Source organism: Sphaerulina musiva, assembly GCF_000320565.1.
Source record: "Sphaerulina musiva SO2202 unplaced genomic scaffold SEPMUscaffold_5, whole genome shotgun sequence".
Taxonomy (NCBI): Eukaryota; Fungi; Ascomycota; class Dothideomycetes; order Mycosphaerellales; family Mycosphaerellaceae; genus Sphaerulina; species Sphaerulina musiva.
In genome coordinates, this window is record NW_016017387.1 from 1,647,857 (window position 1) to 1,672,194 (window position 24,338).

The following is a 24,338-nucleotide window of genomic DNA, read 5'->3' on the forward strand; positions in this document are numbered from 1 at the left end:
CATCCCCCCCCTCTCTGTCTGAATAGTAGTATCAGCAGAGCTTTTCCCGGGCAGGTATGGCGGTGGCGATGAGTGCTAGATTCCGAATAAATGAATGGACTTTTTGTTATATGTTACTTCGACCCTCTGCCTCGCTCGCTTTGGAGAAAAGAGAAAAAGGAAACGAGTCTTGCGTTGCGTAATATAGTGCGAATACCTGGATGGATGGATACGGACGGACGGACGGACGGACGGACGGACGAATGAATGATGGGGGAGTAGCTATTCATGATGGATGGGGGTGCCTTTCTTCCAATGCTGAATATTGGATGGATGGATAGATAGGAAGGTTTGAGTGTTTGTAGAAAAAGACAGATAAAGGTCGGTTCAGCACAAAGGGGTCGGAGGGGGGAAGGGGGAGACAGGACTCTTTGTCGTTTAGGAAAATTCGGGTTGAATTCTGATCTCAGACCTCAGACGATGGGCGCGGCGCGGGGGGCAAAAAAAAGAAGAGTCGACTGAAGTGCGGGTTTGGAAGGGAGACTCAATTCATGGAGGACGAGGACGAGGTGACAATGCCTCCAGTCTCTGCGCATGGGCTGTATACAGAGTTGAGCGGAACTTCTCGAGCCTTGGTTATAGTTGGGATCGCTGGTAAGTTCAAGACAAAGAGGGCCTGCGGTATAATAACAGCTTGCCATTCATGCAGTAAGGTAAGTAGCATACTCACTAATCTAGACACTACCTACTTACTATTCTTCGCGATTCACGTCATATCCAGCGTGGGAAAAGTCATCAGTGCAGTTGATTCCTTCATTTCCGTGGTCATCGGTCCCAGTTGTGTCAAGCAAAAACACCCAAAACACCTCGCTCAAGTACCGTTTGATCCATCACTCTTGCTCTGAAGATCCAACAAGCCCGCGCTCACGGTCTTTCTTGTGGCTCTCCCACATCGTCCTCGGCAAATTTTCATTAGCAACAAGTCGAATCGGACTCCTCAAAGGAACACCAAAATCATCTTCATTTTCTTCATCTTCATCCTCCGACCCAAATTCGTCCTCAATGTCACTATCATCAAGGTCGAATGAGCCCGGAACACGTTTTGGCATCCCAGCGGGACTCTCGAATAGCAAAACCTTCGGGAAAGCACCCTTGGCAAACCTCGCAGCAATTCTGAGCATGATAGCCACAAGATGTACGGGCGGACCCAGAAAAGCAGAGGCTGTTTTTCGCACAAGAGCAGTGGATATTGCTGCTTGATCCTTCTCCTGCGAGTGTCTTTTAGAGAGATGCGAACGGAGCGAACTACTAGATGCCGTGGAAATAGAAGACAATCCCGTTGTTCGGCGACGTATGGGAACGGGACTCGTTATTGATGTACCACCGATACTTCTTCGTGCCTGAATTCGAGCCTGGATAGCTGCAAAGGGGTCTGCCTCTGAAGACGAGAAACGATCCAGATGTATATCATGAGATGTATCCGACAGTGGCTCAACATGCGCAGCAGGCATCGGCATTGTCTCCGCTGGGCGCTCGCTACACACGCCTGTGGTGCCGTATACCTCCAGCGCAGACCCACTCGGAGTGGTTGGAGGTTCAGCATGATCACCACCATGGTCGTGCAAGATCGTGTCACCTTGAGAGTCTACCACCGGTAGTGAGGCGGCCTGGTCGGACTCTGCGCTGGCTTCGCGCTGAACGTTCCTGTTTCTCGGCAAATCATCGCTACGTGCGTCGCAAGCGACGAATAGTGCATCGGTGGCGACATGTTCGACAGGTCCATATGGTTCGGATGGCGTGGAGTCGACACCCGTCACAATGGTACTGTGGTCCACTGAAGGTGATTCTAATTGGTCGGACCTGGCGGCTGCCCGTTCCGCCACTCCACGATTCTGATGTAGCTGCGACGCTTTCTCTACATTGACAGATGGTCCGGCGCTAGCAGCAAGCGCAGCATCGTGTACGATGCGTTGAGGTGCATGCGATGCGTCTTCTTGCGAAATTGGAGGTTGGGACGAGGCATCATTTGACGATGCAAAGTCTAGCCCAATATTGGAATCTGGCGGTGAAGGAGGCATATCGGTGGGCATTGACTGTAATGACCGATGGTCTTGCACGTTGTCTCCTTCTGCCGATGCCTCGGACATGTTGCTTGACTTTGGCGCCTCGATGTCTGACGTAGCAGAGGTGAGAAGTATAGGCATACCATCTGAAGCAGCGTGGGAGGGGTGTTCTTCTGAAGATGCGCCTGGTGGGGCATCTGGCTCTCTCGCTTCTTGAGACACAGATCGCGAGGGTGTGCTTGGTTGCCCTAGCAGAGTGGGAGAAATGTCCTTTTGGAGCAGCTCTTTACGCGTCGCACCCGCCGACGTATCTGGCACTTTCGCTCCTCTCGGTCTGGATGGCGAAGTTGTGTGGGTGTGGTCGTTGCGCGCTGGGAGGAAAGAAGCACGCAGTCTGGACGGCGGAGTAGATTGTACTTGTAGCTGTGGAGGAGCAGTCACCGACCGCAGCTCGATGCCCCTGGCTCGATCTTTCACAGTAGGCTTCCTGGCTGGTGCCGGCCGGTTGACGCTCAGCTCCGCAACATGCTCTGCAAGCCCATCTGCCAGTTCTTCTGGCGAACCTGAGCTTCCTTCCTCGTCCGATGTTGTGCCACTGCCAGAAGAGCCATCACTAGGAGCATCCTGCTCGGGTGTCCATCCTTCTGGCTTCCAACTGTACGCTTTGTCCAACTTCCACTTCTTGGCGGGTCCATCAGTTCTCCGTCTTTTTTTCCTGGGCTTTGGCTCTCCTTCGATCGGGAGGTCTACCTGGAAAGTCCGCGCGAATGGACATGCTGTCCTCTCATAGAACAGTACCTTCTGTAGCGTGATCTTGAACTCTTCTACTTTCGCTAGGTCCTCAGGTGTATTTCCAGGTAGTTCGATGCGGTAATATGTGTCTGGGAGCACGCGCATAGCGAATTTGCTCACACCGTCCACGCACCAGCAGTTACTCCGCGGCATGATGGCGTGCAGTAACGAGCCGGAATGTAAGAACGATACGGAGCCTGGCACGCGATATATCTCGAGCGGGCCTGCCGCCATGGTCTTTTCTGTCAATGTCGCCCATGGCAGAGTGCCGGGTTGATGCAGGCCTCCGCCTCCTCCAGGACTCCATGTCCCAGACTGACCGCTGCTGTTCGGCCGTGTCGGCGCGTTGCTCGTGAATTTGACAATCTTCCCGCTGGCGTGCGAGAAAAGTGTTTCGACGCCTTCGGTCGCGCCGATGTCTGCAATGGGCTGCGCGCGATTCGGTGCATGGGCGGCAGAAAAGGATCGGTTTAGGGCGACGTTGCGCGAGGTTTGATCGGGCGTTCTCGGCACCGGAGTCGACATGTCGGTAATGCTTCAGACATCGGCGAATGGTTACAGGACGCGTGCGTGGCTGGTCAGTGGTGAAGGAGCGCCTCCCGCAGGGTTTACGAGGACGAGATGAGATGGGAGGTGGGATGGAATGGCAGATGCAGATTGTGGAGGATATTCTGTGGACTGGAAGCATCGACAACGGCGTGCCCGATGATAGAACTTCACCTGCTCCAAAGCATCTTTACCATTGTTCTGCTCCTTGTGAATTGATACATACGGTATCTATGTAAGCGGTATAGGATGGGAAATATTGCACATGCACTCGACGAACGGTTCGCATGAGAGGCGGAGGCCCCTGCATGAGTCTACGTCACTCTTGTCCATACTATATTCACACGAGATACATAATGTATGTCTGTATGTGCCTGTAAGGTACTGACATCTGGTCACTACCTAGCACCAGCAAGATTTCGCCTTCAGCACAGATCTCGTGCACCCCTTTGATTGCTCCCTCAACAGCAGGCTCTTCCCAGGTCCGAGTATCTGGCAGATACTTTTGTTATACTTCAAACAGTACACGTATTTCCTTTGGTGAAAGTGCAGAGCAGGCGTCATACGGGAGACGGCCGTATCGACCTCGTATGTTTGATCAGCATTGGTGCTGATGGCAGGGTAAGAAGCAGTCAAGTTGGCATATGACCCTGCCAACCTGCTTGATAGAAGCCCAGCAGGTTGCTGCCGAGGCCGAGCATAAGGTACCTGGTAGGTAATGTCCATGCGGAAGCCAGCTGTGGTTCGACGTTACATCTTCGTGCCAATGGCATTATCTTACAGGTCTATCGGTGACCATGTGAGGACTGAAGGCTTCTTACTGTTATTGTGCGATTAGATAGCGAGGATACAACATCTCGTGTTGTGCATGTTGTTGGTGATGTCGTTCGCAGCCAAGAAAAGAATGCGATCTTCACGCGTCCATCCACACGACGTGACTACGAGACGCGTGGACCGGCCTGACTGTACGCTACGTCACCGCGTCGAGGAGCCAGATGGGTGGGTCTTACCACGATGAAAACGGAGATGTCGGGAGTCGCACGCTCAACTTGATATCAGACAAACACCCTCTCCCGTCGTTCATCGTCAGACGCGGCCACAATGAGCAGATACGCCTCATTCGGCAGCTTTGAGCTGAACAGCATCGTGCGAGGAGCCCAATTGACTGTGGTGGGCGCCAACCGAGCTCTCCAGAATCCTGGCATCTTCACGAGCGAGCTGTATAGACAGGCGGCATTGGCCGTAGCGTGTGGGTTGGCCATCCGGATGCTTGTTGCCATACCAGTAAGCAAGAAAGCCATATGGATGCCAGCGGGAGACGTGCACTGATTGATTTTAACCTGCCTCCAGACCATCGGCATCCGTATCTTCATCAAGTTTCTCGGCCTCTTCACAGATTTATCCGGTGCGAAATGGGACGAGGAGATCATCGAGGGCATTTCCTTCATCGAAAACTCGGTTCTCCAGGTGCCTTTCTTCCTGATGTCCTTCATTCGCCAGCTCAGTCCTGCCATGGATCACATGTTCATGGACAGTCTCCAATGGGTGGACCAAACCTACGCCCAGAAGCACAAAACAGACGACCCATCACAGCTCAGAGCCATGTACTATCCCAACCTGAAGCTGTATAGCGAACTTGCTCCATCGACGAAGACGAAGAAGGATCCATACCAGGCACTCAAAGCATTCGGTTACCGCTTTGGCAAGAAGGCCGTGGTATCGTTGGGAGTCTATCTTCTATCTCTGCTGCCATACATAGGGCGATATGTCCTACCCGCCGCTTCTTTCTACACCTTCCACCAAGCTGTAGGATTGCAACCCGCGCTGCTGCTCTTTGCAAGCTCTCTCTTTCTACCAAAGCGATACCTCGTTATGTTCCTCCAGAGCTACTTCTCGAGCCGAACGCTCATGCGAGAGTTGGTATGATGATGCGTGATAACGACTCAAAGCTGCAATTTACTGACACAACTTCACTAGCTGGAACCCTACTTCTCTCGAGTCCGCTACACACCTGAACAGAAGAAACAGTGGTTCCATGATCGAGAAGGCGTTCTCTTCGGCTTTGCTTTCGCCTTCGTTTCTTTCCTGAAGATACCACTGCTCGGCGTCCTTATCTACGGCATCGCAGAGGCTTCGACTGCATATCTGATCACCAAGATTACCGAACCACCACCAGAGCCGCAACAAGCCGAAAAATTCAAGCAGGAGGATATACATTGGAAGAACAAGCATGAGTTTGTGAGCTTGCCACTTGATGCCATCGACAAATTCAACATGACTCTGAAAGAGAAGAGCCATGCCCATACAGAAAGCGAGATAAAAGCTGGTCGACAATTTACCTAGCAGGTCACTTTCCCTTTAGGCACAAATTGAAGACGAGAACAGCCGATCACACACCTTTTATTCGTTTATTGCTCAATAGCGGAGATATCTCGGGCGTTGCCACGTGTGTTTGTTTCAGCTGCAGGCAGTCCCAGCTCCGTTGCTCCATCGGCGCATCAGCGCCCCGCAAGATACATGTATGAGCTTCCAATGACAGCTACTTTGCTGCTGTTCGCTCCCCTCCCTCGTCTTATCAGTCTTTTCTTCCCAAGAATCAGAAGCTGTTAGAGCGCGTAAACTGCCAGGCGTCTTACCTATCTTGGGCGATGACCCCGCATCGTGCAGAGGTGAAGCAGTAAATAAAGGTAGGGCGATTCCAGTCATCAACTTGCGTACTTTCGCTTCCTCTACTGGATCTCGTAGAAAAAGATAAGCAGCAAGAGTATCCCAAAAGACAGACAAAATGGGCAAAGAAGGATTGAGATATGCAGCAAAAGTTGAGCTTGACAAAGATGCAGGCACGCTCCCTTATCTACACGTAAGTACATGTGCCTACCTTAGTAATGCATCATATCATGGCCGTGAAGTCCATACTCCATAGCAATCGCAAAGCTAACGAAGAGCTCTCCGATAGAACCGATGGCACCCCGACAGTGAGTTTCAGACGCTACCAACTTGCATGAATGCTGTGATCTTACCATTATACAGTTCCCACCATTGGCGACATCAAGAATGGCGAGACTGTCAAGATCGAATGTGTGGACTGGACGGGAGGACAGATTGGCAACAATGACTCGGCCGATGACATGAGAGATGTCGATCTCACCAGAATTCACTACCTGACCGGTCCTTTCAATATCGAGACTGCTGAGCCGGGAGACATACTCGTGGTGGAGATCCAAGATGTGCAGCCGCTGGAGCACCAACCATGGGGCTTCACAGGAGTCTTTGCCAAAGAGAATGGAGGAGTAAGTATAGCTTGCACTGGCCGGAAGGAACACGGCTGATAGTGTGAAGGGCTTCCTCGATGAGATCTACCCTAAGCCCGCAAAAGCGATCTGGGACTTCGAAGGCATACACTGCAGTTCTCGCCACATTCCGGGCGTTCGATTCGCCGGCCTCATTCACCCAGGCATTCTCGGCTGCGCTCCTTCCCAAGAAGTGCTTGAACTCTGGAACAAACGCGAAGGCGAGCTCATCTCCGCTTGCAGCCACATGGATCGTGATGTCGCCAAGCCGCCCGAGCCTATCAATGTCCACGTCGGGACCGGCGATGCTTCGATCAAAGAGAAAGTGGGAAAAGAAGGTGCCCGTACCATTCCTGGTAGACCGGAACATGGAGGTAATTGTGACATTAAGAACTTGAGCAGAGGCAGTAAAGTCTACCTGCCAGTTCACGTCAAGGGTGGAAAGTTCTCTGTGGGCGATTTGCACTTCTCCCAGGGTGATGGAGAAATCTCCTTCTGCGGTGCAATTGAGATGGCGGGCGTCATCACCATCAAGTTTACGGTGATGAAGGGTGGAATGGAGAAGTTGGGCATGAAGAGGTAAGTCTTTTCTCAAGCTACTTACTCACCGTCTCACGAACAAGTCCTCTGACTGATTCATCTAAAAAAACAAAAAGCCCAATTTACATCCCTGGTCCTGTCGAACCCCAATTCGGTCCGGGACGATACATCTACTTCGAAGGATTCTCCGTCGACGAAAATGGAAAGCAACATTACCTCGATGCCACTGTGGCCTATCGACAAACTTGCCTGAGAGTCATTGAGTACTTGAGGAGGTACGGATACGACGATTATCAGATCTATCTGTTGCTGTCCTGTGCACCTGTACAAGGACATATCGCGGGTATTGTAGATATCCCCAATGCCTGCACGACGCTGGGTTTGCCGATTGATATCTTCGACTTCGATATCCGGCCCGAAGCGGATGTGGTGAAGAGGGATTTGGGAGCTTGTGCGAAGGCTAGTTCTTGAAGTCGAACAAGGCAGAAAGGTAAGCTTGCAGGTGTATGTACGGTAGCAGTGTATGTATTCGGTACCTCCTAGAAGAGAACCGAAAAGGCTTCGTCCTACCTTAGTCATCTTGAGGCTGAGCACGCGCGCACGTGCGGACGCGCGAGACTAGCACAAAGCCTATTTGAGAGACAACTCACATCCTTCAAACAACATTTCACGACTCTTCACGTTCCCTCCCACACTGGAGTGCGTTATGCTATGATGTTGGTAGCAGACGTGTCCGCTGTCGTCCCCGCGAGCACCATGGCTGTGCCGCTCATATGGGGTCTGATCTCCAGTGATGGGTGATGGGTGATGGCAGTGCCGCATCGGCAATACCACGAAATTGGATGGCTGGTTCGATCCTACTCCGCCCTACCACGCTCGAGCATTCATTTGCGCTTCAATGTCGGGCGGTCTCTTCCCCTTCTCCCCCCACTGACACCTTACAGCACATACTAACTCAGGTATCTACTTAACGCGCCGAACTGGCGGCAGCCACTGGGGCGTCGGCAAAAGTTGGCTCTTTGTACATTGCTTCGCCGATACGCGATACGCCTAACCCCTTGCACGGCCGACCGCACTTCGAGAACGACTCGCTCGCACAAGAGCCGACGCCACCGAACCAGCGGCTCACACCACGAGGGCGCCGCAAATCTACATCTGCAGAAATGCACAGTTTAGGCGATGGCATTACGGTCACGATGCCACCCGCAAAAAGAGCGCGAGTTGCCGGTACATCTCTCGAACATGTACGCGCCCACAATGTCCGCATTGGTGCGGCATACTTGACCAACGGAACTATTACTCCAATTTCATCTGAAGCAGAAGTAGCGAGCCCGACTTCTGCTAGTGCCTCATTGCGACTTCCACGAGACACACAACCACGTAGTTCACTTCAGGCCACAGCAGAGGATGTTTCTGAAAGCGATGACCACCCTAACTCTTCGTCCGTTCGGCTCAAGAAAAAGTCCTTCCGCGTTGTCAGTACCGAGGAATCCCAGCGTCTGCAGTCGAGAGCTGCAATGGTAGACTTAGGAGGACCAGCTTTCCCGCAGCATATGTATCAGGGGTACAAGATATCGGCTGAACTAAGAAAGGAATACAGTGCAATGTGGACGTTGCAGACTGCGTTTTACAAAAAGTACCCGGTCGTCGACCAGCGGCCGCAATATACTTACTTTATGCTTAACGACTTCAGCATATACCGACCATCCTCTTCCAAATATCATGCAGACGAGCTCGTCACGTTGGAAAAGCTCACTTTGCGCGGAAAAGGGGAGTTCTTTCTCGCAGGTATATTGTCTTTCGAAGACGAAAGATTCTTTGTAAAGGACGTCCCCTTCGACATTCTGACTCTAGAATACGGAGTATCGCACCCTTGGCGAGATAGAGTATGCATTCAATCAAGAATCGCAAGGTACCAGAATGTTTACTACAAACTTGGCCGACCTGCACAAGCATACGACCGCTTCTACGCACCTTTCCTTCTTATTGCGCAATTCGCAGACTACTTCATCGAATACCTGTGCGAGCATAAGCATGTCACGATTGCAAAGTTTCGCCACGACTTCTGGAATTGGTTACAACCGCGTTACGGCGAAGATCCATCCTTCCAAGCTTGGCATAGGAATGTCAAGCTCCTGGATTTCAGGACACAGGTTGCTACTCAAGTTGAGTTTCTCTGGAAGGAGTGCTGGAGCATTGATGATCAGTCAGCTAGAGCGGGCGAACCAACATCTCTGTGCGAACATCCCATCTGGAGTGAAATCCATCCTGACATGCTAGAAGCTATACCGAAACAGCCAGTGGACTACTTGAGCAAGACCGTGGTCACCCCTTATGCATATACTTGCTTTCAGAACATGTACTTTGCGGACCAGCTTGGCGTGAACTACATCCAGGAGGACGCCTTGCGAGACCGTGTCAGTGCACTGAAATCAAATCTTGGACTGACACCATTGTATAATAAAGTTTTAATGTCTGAAGCTCCTGATGTCGTCGCTCAACCATTACAGGAGGTTAGTGATGTATGCATTGGCGACGTCGTTGTCGTCCCTGCAGACAAGACTGGTAGCTGGAAGCAATCAACAACAGACCTCTGGTACGCGTATGTGCAGCGCATCTGGAAAGCCAGTAATGGCAGTAGACGACTGGACGTTATCTGGCTATATCAACCAGAGGACACAACGATCGGAAATGCTCCCTACTTGTTCCGCAATGAGCTGTTTTTATCAGACAATTGTGGTTGTGGCGAGGCAGAAGCGCTCTATCTTGACGATATCGCAGATGTAATAGGTATTGCTGAAGTGTCCTGGTTCGCGACAGACCCTGCTGCAGAAGGAGGCCTCTTTGTCCGACGCACATTTCGGACTGTGCCCGAGCTGAATCAGTACGACTTTGTTACACTCCAAAGCCACCATTTCCGCTGCTGCCACCAGGAAGGGTATATTGACTATTCGGACGTCAAGTACAAGATCGGCGATTCTGTTCTTATACGCAAAAAGCAAGACTCAACTGGGCGTAATTGCAGACCTGCGATCATTGTCGGGTTCCCTGGAGAAGATCGTGTTAGCCTGAACAAGCTATATTACGCCCGCGAAGTCTCTCGGTCAGACGCTCGACCTAATGAGCTGGTCCTTACCGCTGAAAACATCGAAAGGGACACAGACAGTATTGTACGGCCTTGCCATATTAGACTCTTCGATCGCGTGCAGATTGAGCGAGGCCTAGTGCCCACACCCTATAATCGTGACGGAACTGGAGACTTCTTCTACGTTGCGCGGGACTCACAAAGCATACTGCCTGCTGGCCTGCTACTAAATGAAGGGTGGAACCCGCAACAGCATGATTCCAGACCGAAATTGACTGGACTGGGTTTGTTCTGTGGTGGTGGTACCTTCGATCGCGGACTGGAGGAAGGCGGTGCAGTGCAGTTCCGCTACGCCGTGGATATCGCAGAAGAGGCGCTACATAGCTATCGAGCAAATACTGCGGACCCTGAGCAGACCTCCTACTACCTTGGGTCTGTCAACGAATACCTGGCGTCTGCGCTGGCTGGCGAAAGCAGCGACATCGTGGCGGAGCCTGGATCAATCCACGTTATATCCGCAGGCAGCCCATGCCAAGGGTTCTCAAATCTGCAGCAGTACAAGGACAGTGACCGATCCAAGCGTAATGCTTCTATGGTAGCATCGGTCATATCCTATGTTGATCTCTACGCACCTCGATATCTTATACTGGAAAATGTCATTGCTATGACTACGTCGATCAAAGAGCATGGAGGTCAGAACGTCTTCTCCCAGATGATTGCTGCTTTAGTAGGTCTTGGATACCAAGTTCAGCAGTTCTTGATGGATGCGTACTATTATGGTAGCTCCCAAGCTCGGTCTCGAGTGTTTATCCTGGCGTCAGCACCCATTTGCGAAGTCCTCGAACAGCAGGACTATACTCACGCACGACCGACGGAACTGGAACGAATGCTCCACCTAGGAAAATGTAGCAATGGAAAGCCTTTTGGATCGCGTCAAGAAGAAGCGTACTTTCCTTTTGCGCAGGTGAGCGCAGAAGAATCTGTGGGCGACTTGCCTGTTGTGTTTGATGGACAGCCGCTGCTCTGTCCACAATTTCCTGACCATCGTACAGCCACAGAAGAGACTGTGATCAACCGGGATCGCATTGCTGCTGTCCCCAAACGACCTTTTGGCATGTCACTGAAACGCGCTGCTCTCGCAGGCTTAGTTCGCGGCGAGCCACTGGACTTCTCCAATGGGCACAACCAGATTCGATGTGGGCCAAATTCCAATTCATACCGGCGCATCTTCCCAAATCGACCATTCCCGACAATCATTACAATGATCTCAGTGACAGACGGCATAGCAGGCCAGGTAGTGCACTGGAACGAAGACCGGGTCTTGACCATCATGGAAACAAGGCGTGCGCAAGGTCTTCCGGATGACGAAGTGCTCGTAGGGCTACCTGCCGAGAGGTTGAAGATTGTAGGCAATGGTGTCGACAGAAAAGTCGCATTGGTACTTGGTCTCTCGTTGCGAAAATCGTGGCAAAAGTCACCACTGCTGGATGATGTAAATGCCCACGCGTTCGAAGCAGTCGACCACCACTCGATCGACAACAGGACAGTCAAGATGGCTCTCAACCTTTCCGAGGATGACATTGCTTCCATTCGCACAGGAGGATTCAAGCGCATCAAGACCCTGTTGTCCAGACTCGAGCATCGTTTAGCTCGTCAGTCTCTGCACAGTGGTGATCAGGAGAAGGAAGAGAAACAAGACTGATGTCAAAAGGCAAAATAAGCGTTGTAATTAAAAACGCTGTACCTCCAGCGAATGACAAGCTGTCGCAGCAGTGGCAAAAGGGTCGAAAATAGCCTCACCACCCGTCTTCTGGTGCCACGTTAGTTAGTGCTACCTCCTAGTTCAACACATTCAACTACAGGTACCTTAAGTACCCTACTCACTCAGTCAGTTGCACGTGCAGTCAATCAATGAGCCTTATTTTTTTTTCTTTGGCCATTTCATTTCAATTCTCGTCCCTGCGTCGTGCAACGATTGATTATTCATTTCTTGCCACCTATGTAAGGTACCTACAGGTATACCTAATAGTTGTTCAATTATTACATGTACCTGACAATTTTCATCATCAATTTCATCATCATCAAAATTACGATGTGCATACATTCATATTAGGTACATCAGATACAGGTATGTATACCTAAGGTAGTGTGGTGTGTATGTATATACCAAAAGTCAGAGTAAGAGTACCTCCTAAGATTAAGAGTGGCGACAAGCGGTGTCAAGGTCCAGTGTCGGTGTGCTCGGTGTGCTCGGTGTGCTCGGTATCTTTTAGTGTCGGTGTGCTCAGTATGCTCGGTATCTTTTAGGTACTTATCGGTCTCGGAGGGGAGAAGTAGAGGTACACGGGAGAGAGAGGGATTTGCTAACTGCTTCTTCTTCTTTTTTTTGTTGCTTGTTGTTTGTTGTTTGTTGTTTTGTTCTACCTTCTTTTAGGAATTAGTACCTGTATTTGTAGTATGCCTACAGAAACACATCAAAACCCAAGACCCTTTTTCCCTTCAAAATTCGCCTCCTTCTCTCTTTTTTTCGCGTTTTAGTTCCCTCGTGCCGCTGTATACATACCCTTATAACGATTGTTATTATATTATAATATATAGTCTACAGTTGTATAAGTATATTAGGTAGGTATATGTCTATCTATAAGTATATAGGTATACACCTTCTATTAATTTCGAAACTCCGACTGCGGGCTGCTAGCTTAAAGTCTCGGAGGAAGAACGGGACGGACGGCAAAGAGGATAAGGAGGAGGAGAGGCGGGAGACGGGCTACCTCCTACCTCCTAATAAGTACCTAAAAGTAGCTTGTAGTTCAAGTCGCAGTATAGGAGGAAGCCCGCTAGAAGGCGTTCGAGAAGATATGATCAGCATTGTTCTCGATAGGAGATAGGAGGAGACGGGAGTCAATTTCGTCGAAAAGGAGTTTGTTGGATCAAGTGCCAAGGCTAACTATCATGTGATGAATAATGACAACAATGACAATGACAATGACAATGTACGATACTTTTCGAACGAACGAACGAGCCAACGACCGACCGACCGACCGGACGAAAGACCGAAAGAACCGATACAGGCCGGTCGGTATCTTGATTATTTGTTTCATATATCGGAGCTTAGCCCGAGGGTTCAGAACATGTAGAAGGTAGAAGGTAGATGTACCTACAGGCTACATGGATCTGGAAGCACGCGGGTACAGGTAATGACGCGGCGTGTCTAGCTAGGGATGAGGGAGGGCAGTGTTGTAGGAAACAAGTCCGTAGTTATATTAAATGTATAAATGTATGTATATTTAAACACGGGCAACATCTAGTAGGAGGTGATAAGGTAAGTGTGCCCAGCTATGTACCTAGTTCGTGACTAGTTGATGACACGCAGGGCTCCGCGAGCAAGGAGGAGCGAATACTTCTTTCATTCATGAGACATGGGTGGTCTTTTTTTGGGGAGGTCAGATGGATGATGAATATAGGGTTGCAGAGGGTGGGACTTTCTTCACGCGGCATTTGGGGTGTCTGTCTCGAGATAGTAGAAGGCCCCTTTTTCTTGTTTGCCTTGTCGCTGATCGCAGCAGAGGGAATGGAGCTGGGTGGGGAGAGAGAGAGAGTACACGTCGGGGACCGAATCACGAATAGCATGGGCGCGTTCGTTCCTGTGTTGGTGAGGCTTGGAGGCTGTAATGACTGATGAGATGCTTGTTTTCTTGGTAGTGGTTGTTGTGGTCTCTCAGAGAGAGAAAGAGAGAGAGTCAGAAAGAGAGAGTCGCAGTTCCTCTCATGTGACTTGGAAATCGAATTTGCGTCCCAAATGAGGTCCTGGCGGAGCTGATTCCATGCTCTCGGCATGTTGCGTAATTGGCTCCATCCAGCCAGACCATTGGTTCTACATACCAGTCATACCTGACGTCCTCCTGGGCTGCCTACCGCCCCGGGGCTTGTGCCTGGTCCATGACCCAGCCTGAGGGAAGGGATAAACAGACTAAAAAGGCAAAAAATAAAACAATCAGCTTGCAGGTATTGCTCGTCAGTATGATATCTGTGATACTAGGTTATCGCCTGCGGCCGCGCCCGCGCCGCAGGCTTCGGGCGGCGCAGGCTCTTCCTTCAACAAGGCCGGCCGATGTTTCTGGTGTTGTAATAATAATATGACATGTAAACGAGCCGACCACTGACCTTCCCGTGCCCGGTGTGCAAATAGACGTGGAGCCTGGAAACAAGAGCGTACTAGGCTGCTACATAGCAAGTTCAGTAGGGTGCTCGTGGCATCTGCGGAGGTGGTAGTGGAGGTAGTGGGGTAGTGGTAGTGGTATGGTGGTAGTGGGGTAGTGATGGTGGTAGTGGTGAGGGCGGTAGTGATGGTCTAACAACGCAGCGCAGAGAGTCGGGCGAGATACATGTATGTAGGTGTAGGTACATGTATTCCTAGAACTGTGATGAAGCCCGTACATGTACGGTGTACCTTACAGGTTACGAGTGAGTTATCCGAGCCGAGCAATCAGTGCCGGAGTCCCTACTACATACCGGTTTTTTACTTCAATGTGAGCTTAGGTACTTATAAGAGGTACATGTAGGTACTTGTTACATGTAGATGGTATACGGTCCGCGGACTCTCAAGGACATGGTCACAGAGGCCGGCATATCCCTTCAGCTTCGGGTCACACTTGCCGAACGGAGCTGAGTGTAATGCCGAAAATCTGCGAGGCTCTAGGCCTTTAGCAGGCTAGCAGCAACTCCTTCAACCTTGTCGCAGGGCAAATGGAGGCGAGCCTGTAATTGAGCGCATTCATTGAAGTACTCGTATACCGCTATACCTCCTACTTTTGGATGGTACTGTACTTGGTACCGACAGGAAACTTCATTAGGGCGTCCCTCTATACGTGGTTGGAGCCTGAAGAAGAGGAGAATACTTTGATCGAATCGACGTTTATTTTCACCTCTAGGAGCGTCACTACACATGAAGATTAGGTACATTGTCACAGACTGGTGATGTGAAAAGTCAAGGGGCTACTCATTGGTCGGATGGCGCCCACATATTCTTGCCAGTTCCAGTGTGATACCTTTTGATGATACTACAGGTGCCTGACCTTATTGAAGTATGTATGCGACATTCTATCCGATGCTGGCGCGTTGGGCTGCAAAGAGAGGCAACAACTACAGCCTACCTAGGTAAGGTAGGTCCAGCCTAGAGCCCCCTAGGTACCGCCAGAGAAACCTTGCAAACGAAATCGAAGAGTGGGTGCGTCGTATAGAAAGCATGAATACGTGTGGGTGACATGGTCATGGCTATCCATGCTCAGGCATGCTGTTTGTCTCTGGCAAGATGAAGATGCTCGGTACCAGTAACGCATGGCTATCCATGCTTGTCTCTATGGCAAGATGAAGATGCGCGGCACTAGAAACGTAATGGCGATTGAGTAGCGCTGCTTCTAGCCTTCTACGATGCGGTGCAACTTGAGGTTGCTGGATGAATTCCAACCTCATCTGGGCTGTGTAAGGACGAGGAGGAGAAAGAGGAGGAGATGCAGCTCGGCAATCGGCACCGGACATGCGGTGTAGGTCTGCTAACTGAGTTGGTGTAGAGGGCGGGAGAGATGAAAAGATAGGGAGAATTCGAGAAAGACACAGAAAGAGAGCCGACGTTAACCGCATAGATGATCGAAATACCTTGTAGTTACAGGTGGGTATGTACTTACTGCAAGTAGGGCTGTTCATTGTGTGTACACTGTACAGGACTACCGGTACATACCAGAGGACCGTAGGAGGTAAGCATCGCAGCAGCAGCCTGCAAGCATTGCGAGTGACACACGACGATCTGATAAGGTGAGAAATCAAATGCCTGCTCATTAGTGCTGGCCTGTAGCGGCGATCACCAGTAAGAGGTAGTATATCGAGAAGTGATAGTATGTACTAACCTACATGTAAGTAACTGGACAGTACTGGTGTGCCTGTAGGAGGTAAGGTAGGCTGTAGCCTGTAGGTGGTAGTATTGGCAACAGACAGAAAGCAACGTGCGCGGACCATGCTATGCCATGCTGGTAAGGTGTGCTCCTTATCGCCCGCGCCACCGTCTAGTACCACTTGACTACCAGGCATCTGCCGTCCGCCGCACGGCAGGGAAGTGTCTACCCCTGCCGCCACTAGCAAAGATGTGCATATGTGTGATCAGTGATCTGACGGCTCACGGGGACATGGGGGGACGAAGCATTGTGGACACTGGAGGAAGCAGTGCAGTGGCCGGCTACTGGACACTGGACAGTAGTAGGAGGTCCCCGCCTAGGTGGTACTGCACTGTACGGAATCACCTCGCACGCTGGCCTCTTGTCGCTCTCCAGATCAACTGCCGCCGGCCCGCCGCCATAGGCCCACCTCCACCACCATCATCGCCACCATTTACCGCCTTCCCTCCCGCCCTCCCTTCCGCCCGTCCTCCCTCCCTCTCCCCGTTCCTCCTGCCGTGGCCCCGTTGTCGTGAATCGTCAATGCCGTGCCGGAGGTTCATCAAAAAAGTATCCGTCAGGTACCTTAGTAGGTACCTACTAAAGTACCTTATTTCATGTACCTGACTGTACCACACCGTACATCCTGCTGCACTGCGGCGGTCGACCCCACCCACACGCTAGCCAGAGGACACCCGGACTACCGTAATCCTGTGATCTGACAGCCACCGCCTCCTGGTCCTAGCATTATTGACTTCGACCTACCCAACGATTCGGAAAACTCTAACCTTCGGAACGACGAGACTTCTGAGGAAGCCCATCCCTTCGAAGCTAGCTGGTTAGACTGGGCAACAGCGTCGGAACACGACCTAGCGGTCGATGTTGCCTCACTGCACCCTGGCGCTCATATTGCTCGCGACGTTCATGGCTTATTAGACCTTGGGATAATGGAACCATATCGTAGGGGGTATGTCCCTCCAACAACGCACGACCACCGTGACCATCATCATCATCGACACAACCCACCTCCACCTCCACCTCCGCCGCCGCCTCACCACTTCGCGCCGCCTGCTCATCCAGCATCGCATGTGCCCCAAGACCACCAGCAGCACCAGCATCAGCAGCAGCAGACTCCGTATCGCCAGCAGCCTTCCGCCCACTCCCAACAATCACCTCAGCCGCTGCCACTGCCGCCGCCTCCGCAGCCGCAGCCATACCATCACCACCAGCAGCAGCAGCACCAGCAGCAGCAGTCGCAGTCGCAGTCGCAGTCGCACGCGGCAGCCGGCGTTGCGCTTCCACCTATCCAGCCGTCTGGACATCCCCCGCCGCCTTCGAGCTCCGATCCGTCGAACCTACCGCCGTTTCGCCCACCACCGCACGAGCAACATCGCGAAGAGTCGCAGCAGTACCAGTCTGAACACAGCTTCAATAATCGCTCCGGCCATGCCACACCAGCACCGCTGCACGTGAACAGGACATACTCGCAAGACTCGAGCCACCAGCAGCAGCAGCAACAGCAGCAGCAACAACGAACGCCCGCGACACCCACAGCTCCCTCGCACCACCACTTTTCTCCCTCAGCTGAGCCCGACGGCGCTCAATTGCCGCCGCCGGGGGCACCACCTCCGCCACATGCCATGGACCATGGCGCGCGCCACGGATATCCGCCTACCAATGGTGTACTCCACCATAGTCTGCCGCCACCGGCGCATCCACATCACGACCAGCATCCGCCGTACGCCATGACTCCCATGATGGATCAGCATCATCGCTATCCTCCTCCTCCGTCCGGTCAGCCCATGTACAACGGCCCTCCGAGCTATGGTCCCGCTGCAAACATGAACTACGGCCCGAAGCGGAAACAGATGCGGGCTACACAAGTGCGTTGTGAATATCATTGCTGCTTATTTGTGGACTGTACTGACACTCCATACAGGCATGCGAGCAATGTAGACAGCGCAAGCAAAAGTGCGATGAAGGCTCGCCTTGTTCGTTCTGCAAGGAGAACAACTTGAACTGCCAATATCGTGACACTCCTCCAGCAAAGTAGGTTTTCGACCCAACATTGCATGCTTTTCTTCGTCTTCGCCCATGCTGATGTATCATAGAACCGACAAGAACATGGAGAAAATACTGGCCTACATGGAGTCCCACGAGCGAGCTTTGACAGATTTGACCACGAAAATTGACTCGTTTGAGCAAAGGTTGCGAACAGTGGAACAGAACACACGTTCCACCTCTCAGAACCACGCCCAAACCAGCTTGCAAACCAATCATCTGTACCAGTCCACTGGTGGCGCGGAACAGGACATGGCAATGTATGACGATTCCGTGGCACGACGATCTCGAAAACCTGACCTCGAAGACCATCGAACAGCACCGCATAAGTTGCTACTGTTGTGGCCGTCTGTGCGACCGCTGCTCCAGGCAGCTCATATTGCATACGGGGACGGCTACGTGATGGAGGCTGAGGATCGGGGCGTGTTGCGGTTGTGGACGAAAGGCGAAGGCATCGATGAGTATGACGGCACCCATGCCGGCGGTTCTGCGAGTCCTGCTCGAAGTGAAGACAGCGGAGATGTGTCGAACGCAGGAACTCCATCGGAAGGTCTTTGGGGTATCGGTTTTCCCTCGGCGCCGAGCAGCAATAGTGGTCGCTCAGACCCGCACAGCTATGGGGGCCCTAAAACCAACGGCTACGTGGACCTCGATGCCGGAACGATCAACAGGCTCTACGAGAGCTATATGAGCAACATCCACATCATGCACCCTTTCCTGGACCAGCGCCGGCTGCGCAGGATGCTTGATATCTTCATCAGCAGATACAGCACTGGACGCCACCGAGCTGCGTTTGCAGTGGGGAATGACTACTCTGGCGAACGCCCGATGAAGAGGCGACGATCCAACGGTTCCGGGCCGAACAATGTTGGTGGCAATAACGTGTCTGATTCCGACGTTGGTTGTCAACAGGCCACCGAGCGGTCACCTGGCAACGCTGTCATCTACCTGGTGCTTGCTTTGGGCAAGATTTGTCTACACAAAAAGGCCTTGCCGTCCATGGTTCCTAACACCAGGCTCGAAACCAACCTGGTCGTTACACATCAGTCGTCCGCTCAGCGTTTTCAAGCGAATTCGCCCATGTCGGCGACGATCAAGCAGTCTCCGATGTCTGCGAAGTCCACACCAGTCACCCAGCCCCCGCCGCCATCCGATGCACATCTACGTAGGCCCGAGTCCGGAAGTCGGCGGTCATCTGTCGAGGCTCCCTCACCAAGCGCCGACCCCACTGGGCTACGAAATATGGATGTCATTCCGGGCATGGCCTACTATGCTCGAGCGGCTGAAATCTTGGGTGACCAAGGTGATGGAAATGATCTGGTTCATGCGCAGATGTTTCTCTTGGCTGGTTTGTACAAAGGTCAATTAGCCCGAGTCAAGGAAAGCATGAGCTGGATCACGATGGCTGGCCGCGCGATCCTGATCCTCCTCGATCGCTACAAGCTGTACAACGACGAATACTGGGACAGCCGCGGAGTGGAAGTGTCGTCATTTCAAAAGTCGCAGGCCCGTATCAAGGACACTCGGCAGAGCTTGATTGTGCTTGCTTCGTGGACGTGTCTGCAGCTCGAGAGCGATATCCTCGCCGAGCTTCGACTGCCCGCCAGTGGAATCCAGGCGATAGAGCATATGCTCTTGATGCCGCACAAGGTCAATGAAGACGAGTCGTACTCGGGGCTGGAGCCGGACGGTCGGCTCGAAGACTACGACAATATGCTCATCTACTATTCTGCTCAGCTCTTTCTTCGGCGGAGATTGAATCAAGTGCACAGGCAAATGTACGGGAAAGACTCCATGTCCTTGCCGCTTGCCGAAGTGCGGGAGATGCTGACAGGCCACGAATCGATCTTGAGCGAGTGGAGGCGAGGGCTGCCAGCCTTGCTTCGATGGAAAGACGATGATGATCCACCCAAAGACATCCTGAATGCCAGGCTGCGCGCCAAGTATTGGGGAGCGCGGTATGTCATCAATCGACCATTCCTCGACTATGCATTGCATGTCATTCCTCATGTCCGAGATGGCAAAACGGTGGAGGAAGTCGCCGTCGACGGATACAACAACCCTCGCGATAAGGCCGATGTGCATCTTTTCAAGGCCATTCAACAGATGGGTGACGACCAAATCTTCGAGTCCGCGCACCGGTGCATTTACGCCGCGATGAAAAGTACAGTTGCGTTCGATGGCATCATTGATGGAGGTGAGAGGCTCATTGTCACGAATATACACGGGACTGCACACGCGTAAGTGTTCACTATGGCCTGCGAATCATGTTGGAGTGTTTCACTAATCCGTGTTAGGCAATTTGGAAATATGCTGGTATTATGTGCGGTATACAACAACAACTGGCTGCACAATATGGTCAGCGGGGAGAAGCTGAAGCAGTTACTGCTCCGTACCATCAACTTCCTGCGCAGGCTCGCACCAATTTCGCCGACCTGTAAGGCAGACTGCGGGATTCTGGAAAAGTTTCGCAACCATCTTTTCCCAATCACAGACGACGCCAAGAGTGTGTACAAGGAGGAAGGCGTCGAGCCCGCCAGCGCCGAAACCTCGTTCCAGGGCAGCTTCAATGGCTCGATTGCGCGGTGAGGCAAGCACAGGCCCGGTCATCATCCAGATATCATCATCCAGATATGACTGGTCCGCAGAGCGCAATCACCCCGCCGAGGTGTAGTCTTGCCTCGTTTGGTCCATCACGATTATCCTAGAAGTACTCGACGTACACTTTCCCCGGGAACATGTCGCTGTGGTGAAGGCGCAGATGGATCAAGCAATGGTTCCCGTTTTTCTACCGCTTCGAGCGGTACCTCGGTCATTGGAGGGAGCATTTCGATATTCGGATCGTCAGGCACCACTACCAATGATCCTGGGGAGGACATGGGGATGGCTCTGATTCGGCATTACCACTCGGCACAAATTGGCGCCTTACAGGTCGAATCATGACTCTCATCACAATCGATTTGGCCCACGCGCATTCGCTTTTCTTTTTGCAGCATCGTTTCTTGCGGATACCAGGCTCATCGCCATTGTCTGGGAGGCAGTTTTTTGAGTTTTTGCTCTCTTGTCACAGGGGTGGTCAGATGTTTGTTTTGCATACAAAGGGGAATGGAAACCCCCCACACCATGTGGGATGTACAGTTATGAAGAGATGGTGTACATTGTACAGCAGCACTTGGCACTTGGCTGTACTCGGGAGTTAATGTGGAGCTAGCTATTGCGCTCTTATAATTTTGTTACCTCCTAGGTAGCTGTTGCGCTTGATACTGATTATGTTCATACAACCCTTTTTTCGTTTTCTTTTGCCCATGACCCATCTCCCCCGCTCGCACTCAATCTGTCGGAAACATGCTTCAACTCCAAATAAAATGGCAGAAGAAAACAACCAGTGCACAGTCTATCGTTACCGTGTGACCTCAGTGCCAAGTAAGTAAGGCAACAAAACAAATCTAATAAACAAACATAACTCGGCTCTCCGGAATCTCTATTCTCTAGGATGTAGGATGTGCGCGCGTATTTGCTTGTACTCTTATCTATCTTACTTAGCTGTCTTATGTCTTACATTAGGGTCAGGTACAGGTACAGGTAGTTAGGGTAGCTAGGAAGTACTAGGTCTTACGGAGGGAGGGATAGGGGGCAGAGTTGGGATGTTTTTATAGAGAAGAGTAAGACGCGGATGACTCGGGTCAGCTATGTACTAAAGAGTATAAGGTACCTAGGTAACTAAGACTAAAAGAAGGAAAGAAGGGGAGAAGGGAAGAAGGGAAGAAGGAAGGCTAAGACGGAGATTTGGAAGTTAAGACTACCTATCTAGGAGGGAGGAGTCGGCGGTTGGTAGTTTGGAATTGGAATTAGAATTAGAATTGATTTTTTATAAAAAATTAGAAAGAATATTATTGTTCTTTGTTAAAGCAAGTCTAGGTACCTTAGTCTCTTTACTACCTACTTCTTCCCCTACGCTCCCCCTCTCTCTCCTAGATAGGATATCTGTTTGTTGTTGTATTTTGTATTTTGCATATTGTTGTATTATTAGTAAGTAGTATCAGCGGTGAAGCAAGCAGCAAAAAGGGTAAGGTACCTTATACATGTAATACAATTGGTCTACGACGTAAATCAATTTTTTTCTAACTCTAACCTTGGCAATAGCTGCACCGGGCTGGAAATAGTAGGCAAGCTACAAAAGGTTTGGGAAAAAAAAGTTCTTTGACGTGCTGCAATTGCATATTGATTTATTTGGTACATACACCGGGGGGAATCGGGAAGGGAAGGATTGGTTGGTCGAGAATAAAACAATGTAGAGGATGTCCGCGATGCTTACTTAATTTTGATCTTGGGGGACGGAGAAGTCGACGGATTGAGTAGTAGTACATCTGTACATCTGTTACGCGGTAGATACATTGTAGATTGTGTCCGACTCACCGAATATGCCTAACGAACTTGCAGGCATGGTGGACTCTTACTGTATGGTATGCATGAGACCTCCGGGTCAGGTTCCTCAGTTCCTGTAGTGCTGGTTATCATCATACGATTGCGGGAGCGAAAAGATGCCGTCGGATTTTTCGACCACGTTGTGCTCGGTATGCGTTTGTTTGTGGAGATGGTCGGATGAACTCCGATGACATAAGATTCGTTCGTTCTGCCATGCTGACAGACTGGGAGGGAATCTGTTCAATAAAAGTGAGTTCCACTACGCCACAGTCTGGGGGGATTTTTTTTTGTTTTCCTTTGGATCAGTTCACGTTCAAGGCTCTAATTGACCAGTGAAACATCGAAAAATGGCGCTTCTGCCAGGGAAAAGTTCGGAGCGACTGCAATCGGAACACGAGAAAGGGCTACAGAGATCCCCGTGTTCACGGGTCGGTGTACCATTGAATAGAGTTCAGGTGCTAGCGTATTTTAAGCTTTTTTGCGTTTTTAGGTGCACTACACTTTGAGGTCAGTGTACCATATATACAACACCTAGAATTGAATTAATTCCTTATTTAATTTTTCTACTATAGTATAGAAAATATATATACTTAGCTAAATAAAATAAGAATTAAATAACTATTTAATTTAAGAATTGATTTAGAATAGTATTAAATAACCATTTAATTTGGGAATTAATTTAAGAATTAATTTAGAATACTAGCGATACTAGCTCTAGAAGATAGATAAAGTAAATAAGTAAGACTTTTATAGAAATTGTTTTAAGAATTGTTTTACGAATCGTTTCCTTAATCGATCTCTAAATCGATTTCTACTAAATAATTCTAGAACTAATTCTAGAATCGTTTAGTAAATCGATTACTTACTAGCTTAGAATTTTCTTAATAATAGAAATAGTTCTAGAATTATTTCGAGAATCGTTTTCTAAATTGATTACTTACTATTAGCTTAGAATTTTCTTAATTCTTAAAATAATTTTAGAATCGTTTAGCGAATCAATTACTTATAAATAGTTATAAGGCTATTAGTTAATATTAATTTAACAGATATTTAAATTAATTATTGAATCAATTCTAGCTAAGTGTACCATTAGTCACGTGTAAAACTAGCGTAAAGTCAAAGTATGGTACAGCGAGGGTGACTTGGCGAAGTGGAACGTGCCCCTCGCACCTGAACTCTATTCAATGGTGCACCGACCCGTGAACACTCGAGATCCCCGACCACGACGACCCGCGAAGACTTGCAGTGCAGCAGTTTCTCACTCACCAGGATGCACAGTTCCTGAAACGTAGCTCGGAAGCCAGCAGTGCCTGCGATTGCAGCAGTCCTGGGCCTTGCTCGACAGCATATTTGCCACTCCGAGGGTGATGTAGGACATACGATTGGACGTGACCCTGGTGTCGGTTCTGTCGTCTGTAAAGTGATGGATTTCAACTGCGAGGTGCGAAGACGATGTTGTCTTTGACAGGCCCAGATGCGTGACGCACGGGGATCAAGCCTGTTATACTGTAGAGTAAGGTAAGTGCCGTCCCACGCCGCGCGGGACGCCGTGGCGTGATGTGGGACGGCATCGCATGTGGGTGTCCATCGAAAAAATGATTAAACATGGTTTTCTTCAGGTCAGCTGAGG

At 50.6% G+C, this 24,338-nt stretch overlaps 5 protein-coding genes across 5 annotated transcripts; 4 read left to right on the forward strand and 1 right to left on the reverse strand.

The window, feature by feature from the left end:
- Positions 1-659: 659 nt before the first annotated feature.
- SEPMUDRAFT_149445 (uncharacterized protein) lies at positions 660-3,600 on the reverse strand. The gene has a single exon (XM_016905554.1). It carries the CDS (start codon positions 3,357-3,359, stop codon positions 870-872), a length of 2,490 nt encoding a protein of 829 aa, XP_016761026.1. The 5' UTR covers positions 3,360-3,600; the 3' UTR covers positions 660-869.
- Positions 3,601-4,454: 854 nt separating this feature from the next.
- On the forward strand, positions 4,455-5,772 carry SEPMUDRAFT_149446 (uncharacterized protein). Its single transcript, XM_016905555.1, has 3 exons — positions 4,455-4,664; positions 4,731-5,300; positions 5,358-5,772. The coding sequence occupies exons 1-3, from the start codon at positions 4,482-4,484 to the stop codon at positions 5,721-5,723; spliced, it is 1,119 nt and encodes a 372-aa protein (XP_016761027.1). The 5' UTR covers positions 4,455-4,481; the 3' UTR covers positions 5,724-5,772.
- Positions 5,773-6,124: 352 nt separating this feature from the next.
- Positions 6,125-7,849, forward strand: SEPMUDRAFT_149447 (formamidase FmdS). The gene is made up of 5 exons (XM_016905556.1): positions 6,125-6,240; positions 6,337-6,355; positions 6,411-6,670; positions 6,720-7,249; positions 7,327-7,849. The coding sequence occupies exons 1-5, from the start codon at positions 6,166-6,168 to the stop codon at positions 7,679-7,681; spliced, it is 1,239 nt and encodes a 412-aa protein (XP_016761028.1). The 5' UTR covers positions 6,125-6,165; the 3' UTR covers positions 7,682-7,849.
- Positions 7,850-8,702: 853 nt separating this feature from the next.
- SEPMUDRAFT_163924 (S-adenosyl-L-methionine-dependent methyltransferase) lies at positions 8,703-13,038 on the forward strand (the record flags this gene model as incomplete). Its single annotated transcript, XM_016908091.1, has 2 exons — positions 8,703-11,787; positions 12,994-13,038. The coding sequence occupies exons 1-2, from the start codon at positions 8,728-8,730 to the stop codon at positions 13,036-13,038; spliced, it is 3,105 nt and encodes a 1,034-aa protein (XP_016761029.1). The 5' UTR covers positions 8,703-8,727.
- A 4,057-nt stretch (positions 13,039-17,095) lies between these two features.
- SEPMUDRAFT_149448 (uncharacterized protein) lies at positions 17,096-21,564 on the forward strand. The gene is made up of 4 exons (XM_016905557.1): positions 17,096-18,105; positions 18,162-18,271; positions 18,334-20,523; positions 20,581-21,564. Exons 1-4 carry the CDS (start codon positions 17,170-17,172, stop codon positions 20,870-20,872), a joined length of 3,528 nt encoding a protein of 1,175 aa, XP_016761030.1. The 5' UTR covers positions 17,096-17,169; the 3' UTR covers positions 20,873-21,564.
- Positions 21,565-24,338: the final 2,774 nt, after the last annotated feature.

What these genes read in the sequence shown, in the direction of transcription:
- SEPMUDRAFT_149445 (XM_016905554.1), bottom strand. Translation starts at nt 3,359, where the DNA reads ATGTCGACTCCGGTGCCGAGAACGCCCGATCAAACCTCGCGCAACGTC.
- SEPMUDRAFT_149447 (XM_016905556.1), top strand. Translation starts at nt 6,166, where the DNA reads ATGGGCAAAGAAGGATTGAGATATGCAGCAAAAGTTGAGCTTGACAAA. An exon ending in TTGCCAAAGAGAATGGAGGA is followed by an intron (nt 6,671 to 6,719) that starts GTAAGTATAGCT and finishes GATAGTGTGAAG; the next exon opens with GGCTTCCTCGATGAGATCTA. An exon ending in GAGAAGTTGGGCATGAAGAG is followed by an intron (nt 7,250 to 7,326) that starts GTAAGTCTTTTC and finishes AAAAACAAAAAG; the next exon opens with CCCAATTTACATCCCTGGTC.
- SEPMUDRAFT_149446 (XM_016905555.1), top strand. Translation starts at nt 4,482, where the DNA reads ATGAGCAGATACGCCTCATTCGGCAGCTTTGAGCTGAACAGCATCGTG. An exon ending in GGATGCTTGTTGCCATACCA is followed by an intron (nt 4,665 to 4,730) that starts GTAAGCAAGAAA and finishes ACCTGCCTCCAG; the next exon opens with ACCATCGGCATCCGTATCTT. An exon ending in GAACGCTCATGCGAGAGTTG is followed by an intron (nt 5,301 to 5,357) that starts GTATGATGATGC and finishes CAACTTCACTAG; the next exon opens with CTGGAACCCTACTTCTCTCG.
- SEPMUDRAFT_149448 (XM_016905557.1), top strand. Translation starts at nt 17,170, where the DNA reads ATGGAACCATATCGTAGGGGGTATGTCCCTCCAACAACGCACGACCAC. An exon ending in AACAGATGCGGGCTACACAA is followed by an intron (nt 18,106 to 18,161) that starts GTGCGTTGTGAA and finishes CACTCCATACAG; the next exon opens with GCATGCGAGCAATGTAGACA. An exon ending in ATACACGGGACTGCACACGC is followed by an intron (nt 20,524 to 20,580) that starts GTAAGTGTTCAC and finishes AATCCGTGTTAG; the next exon opens with GCAATTTGGAAATATGCTGG.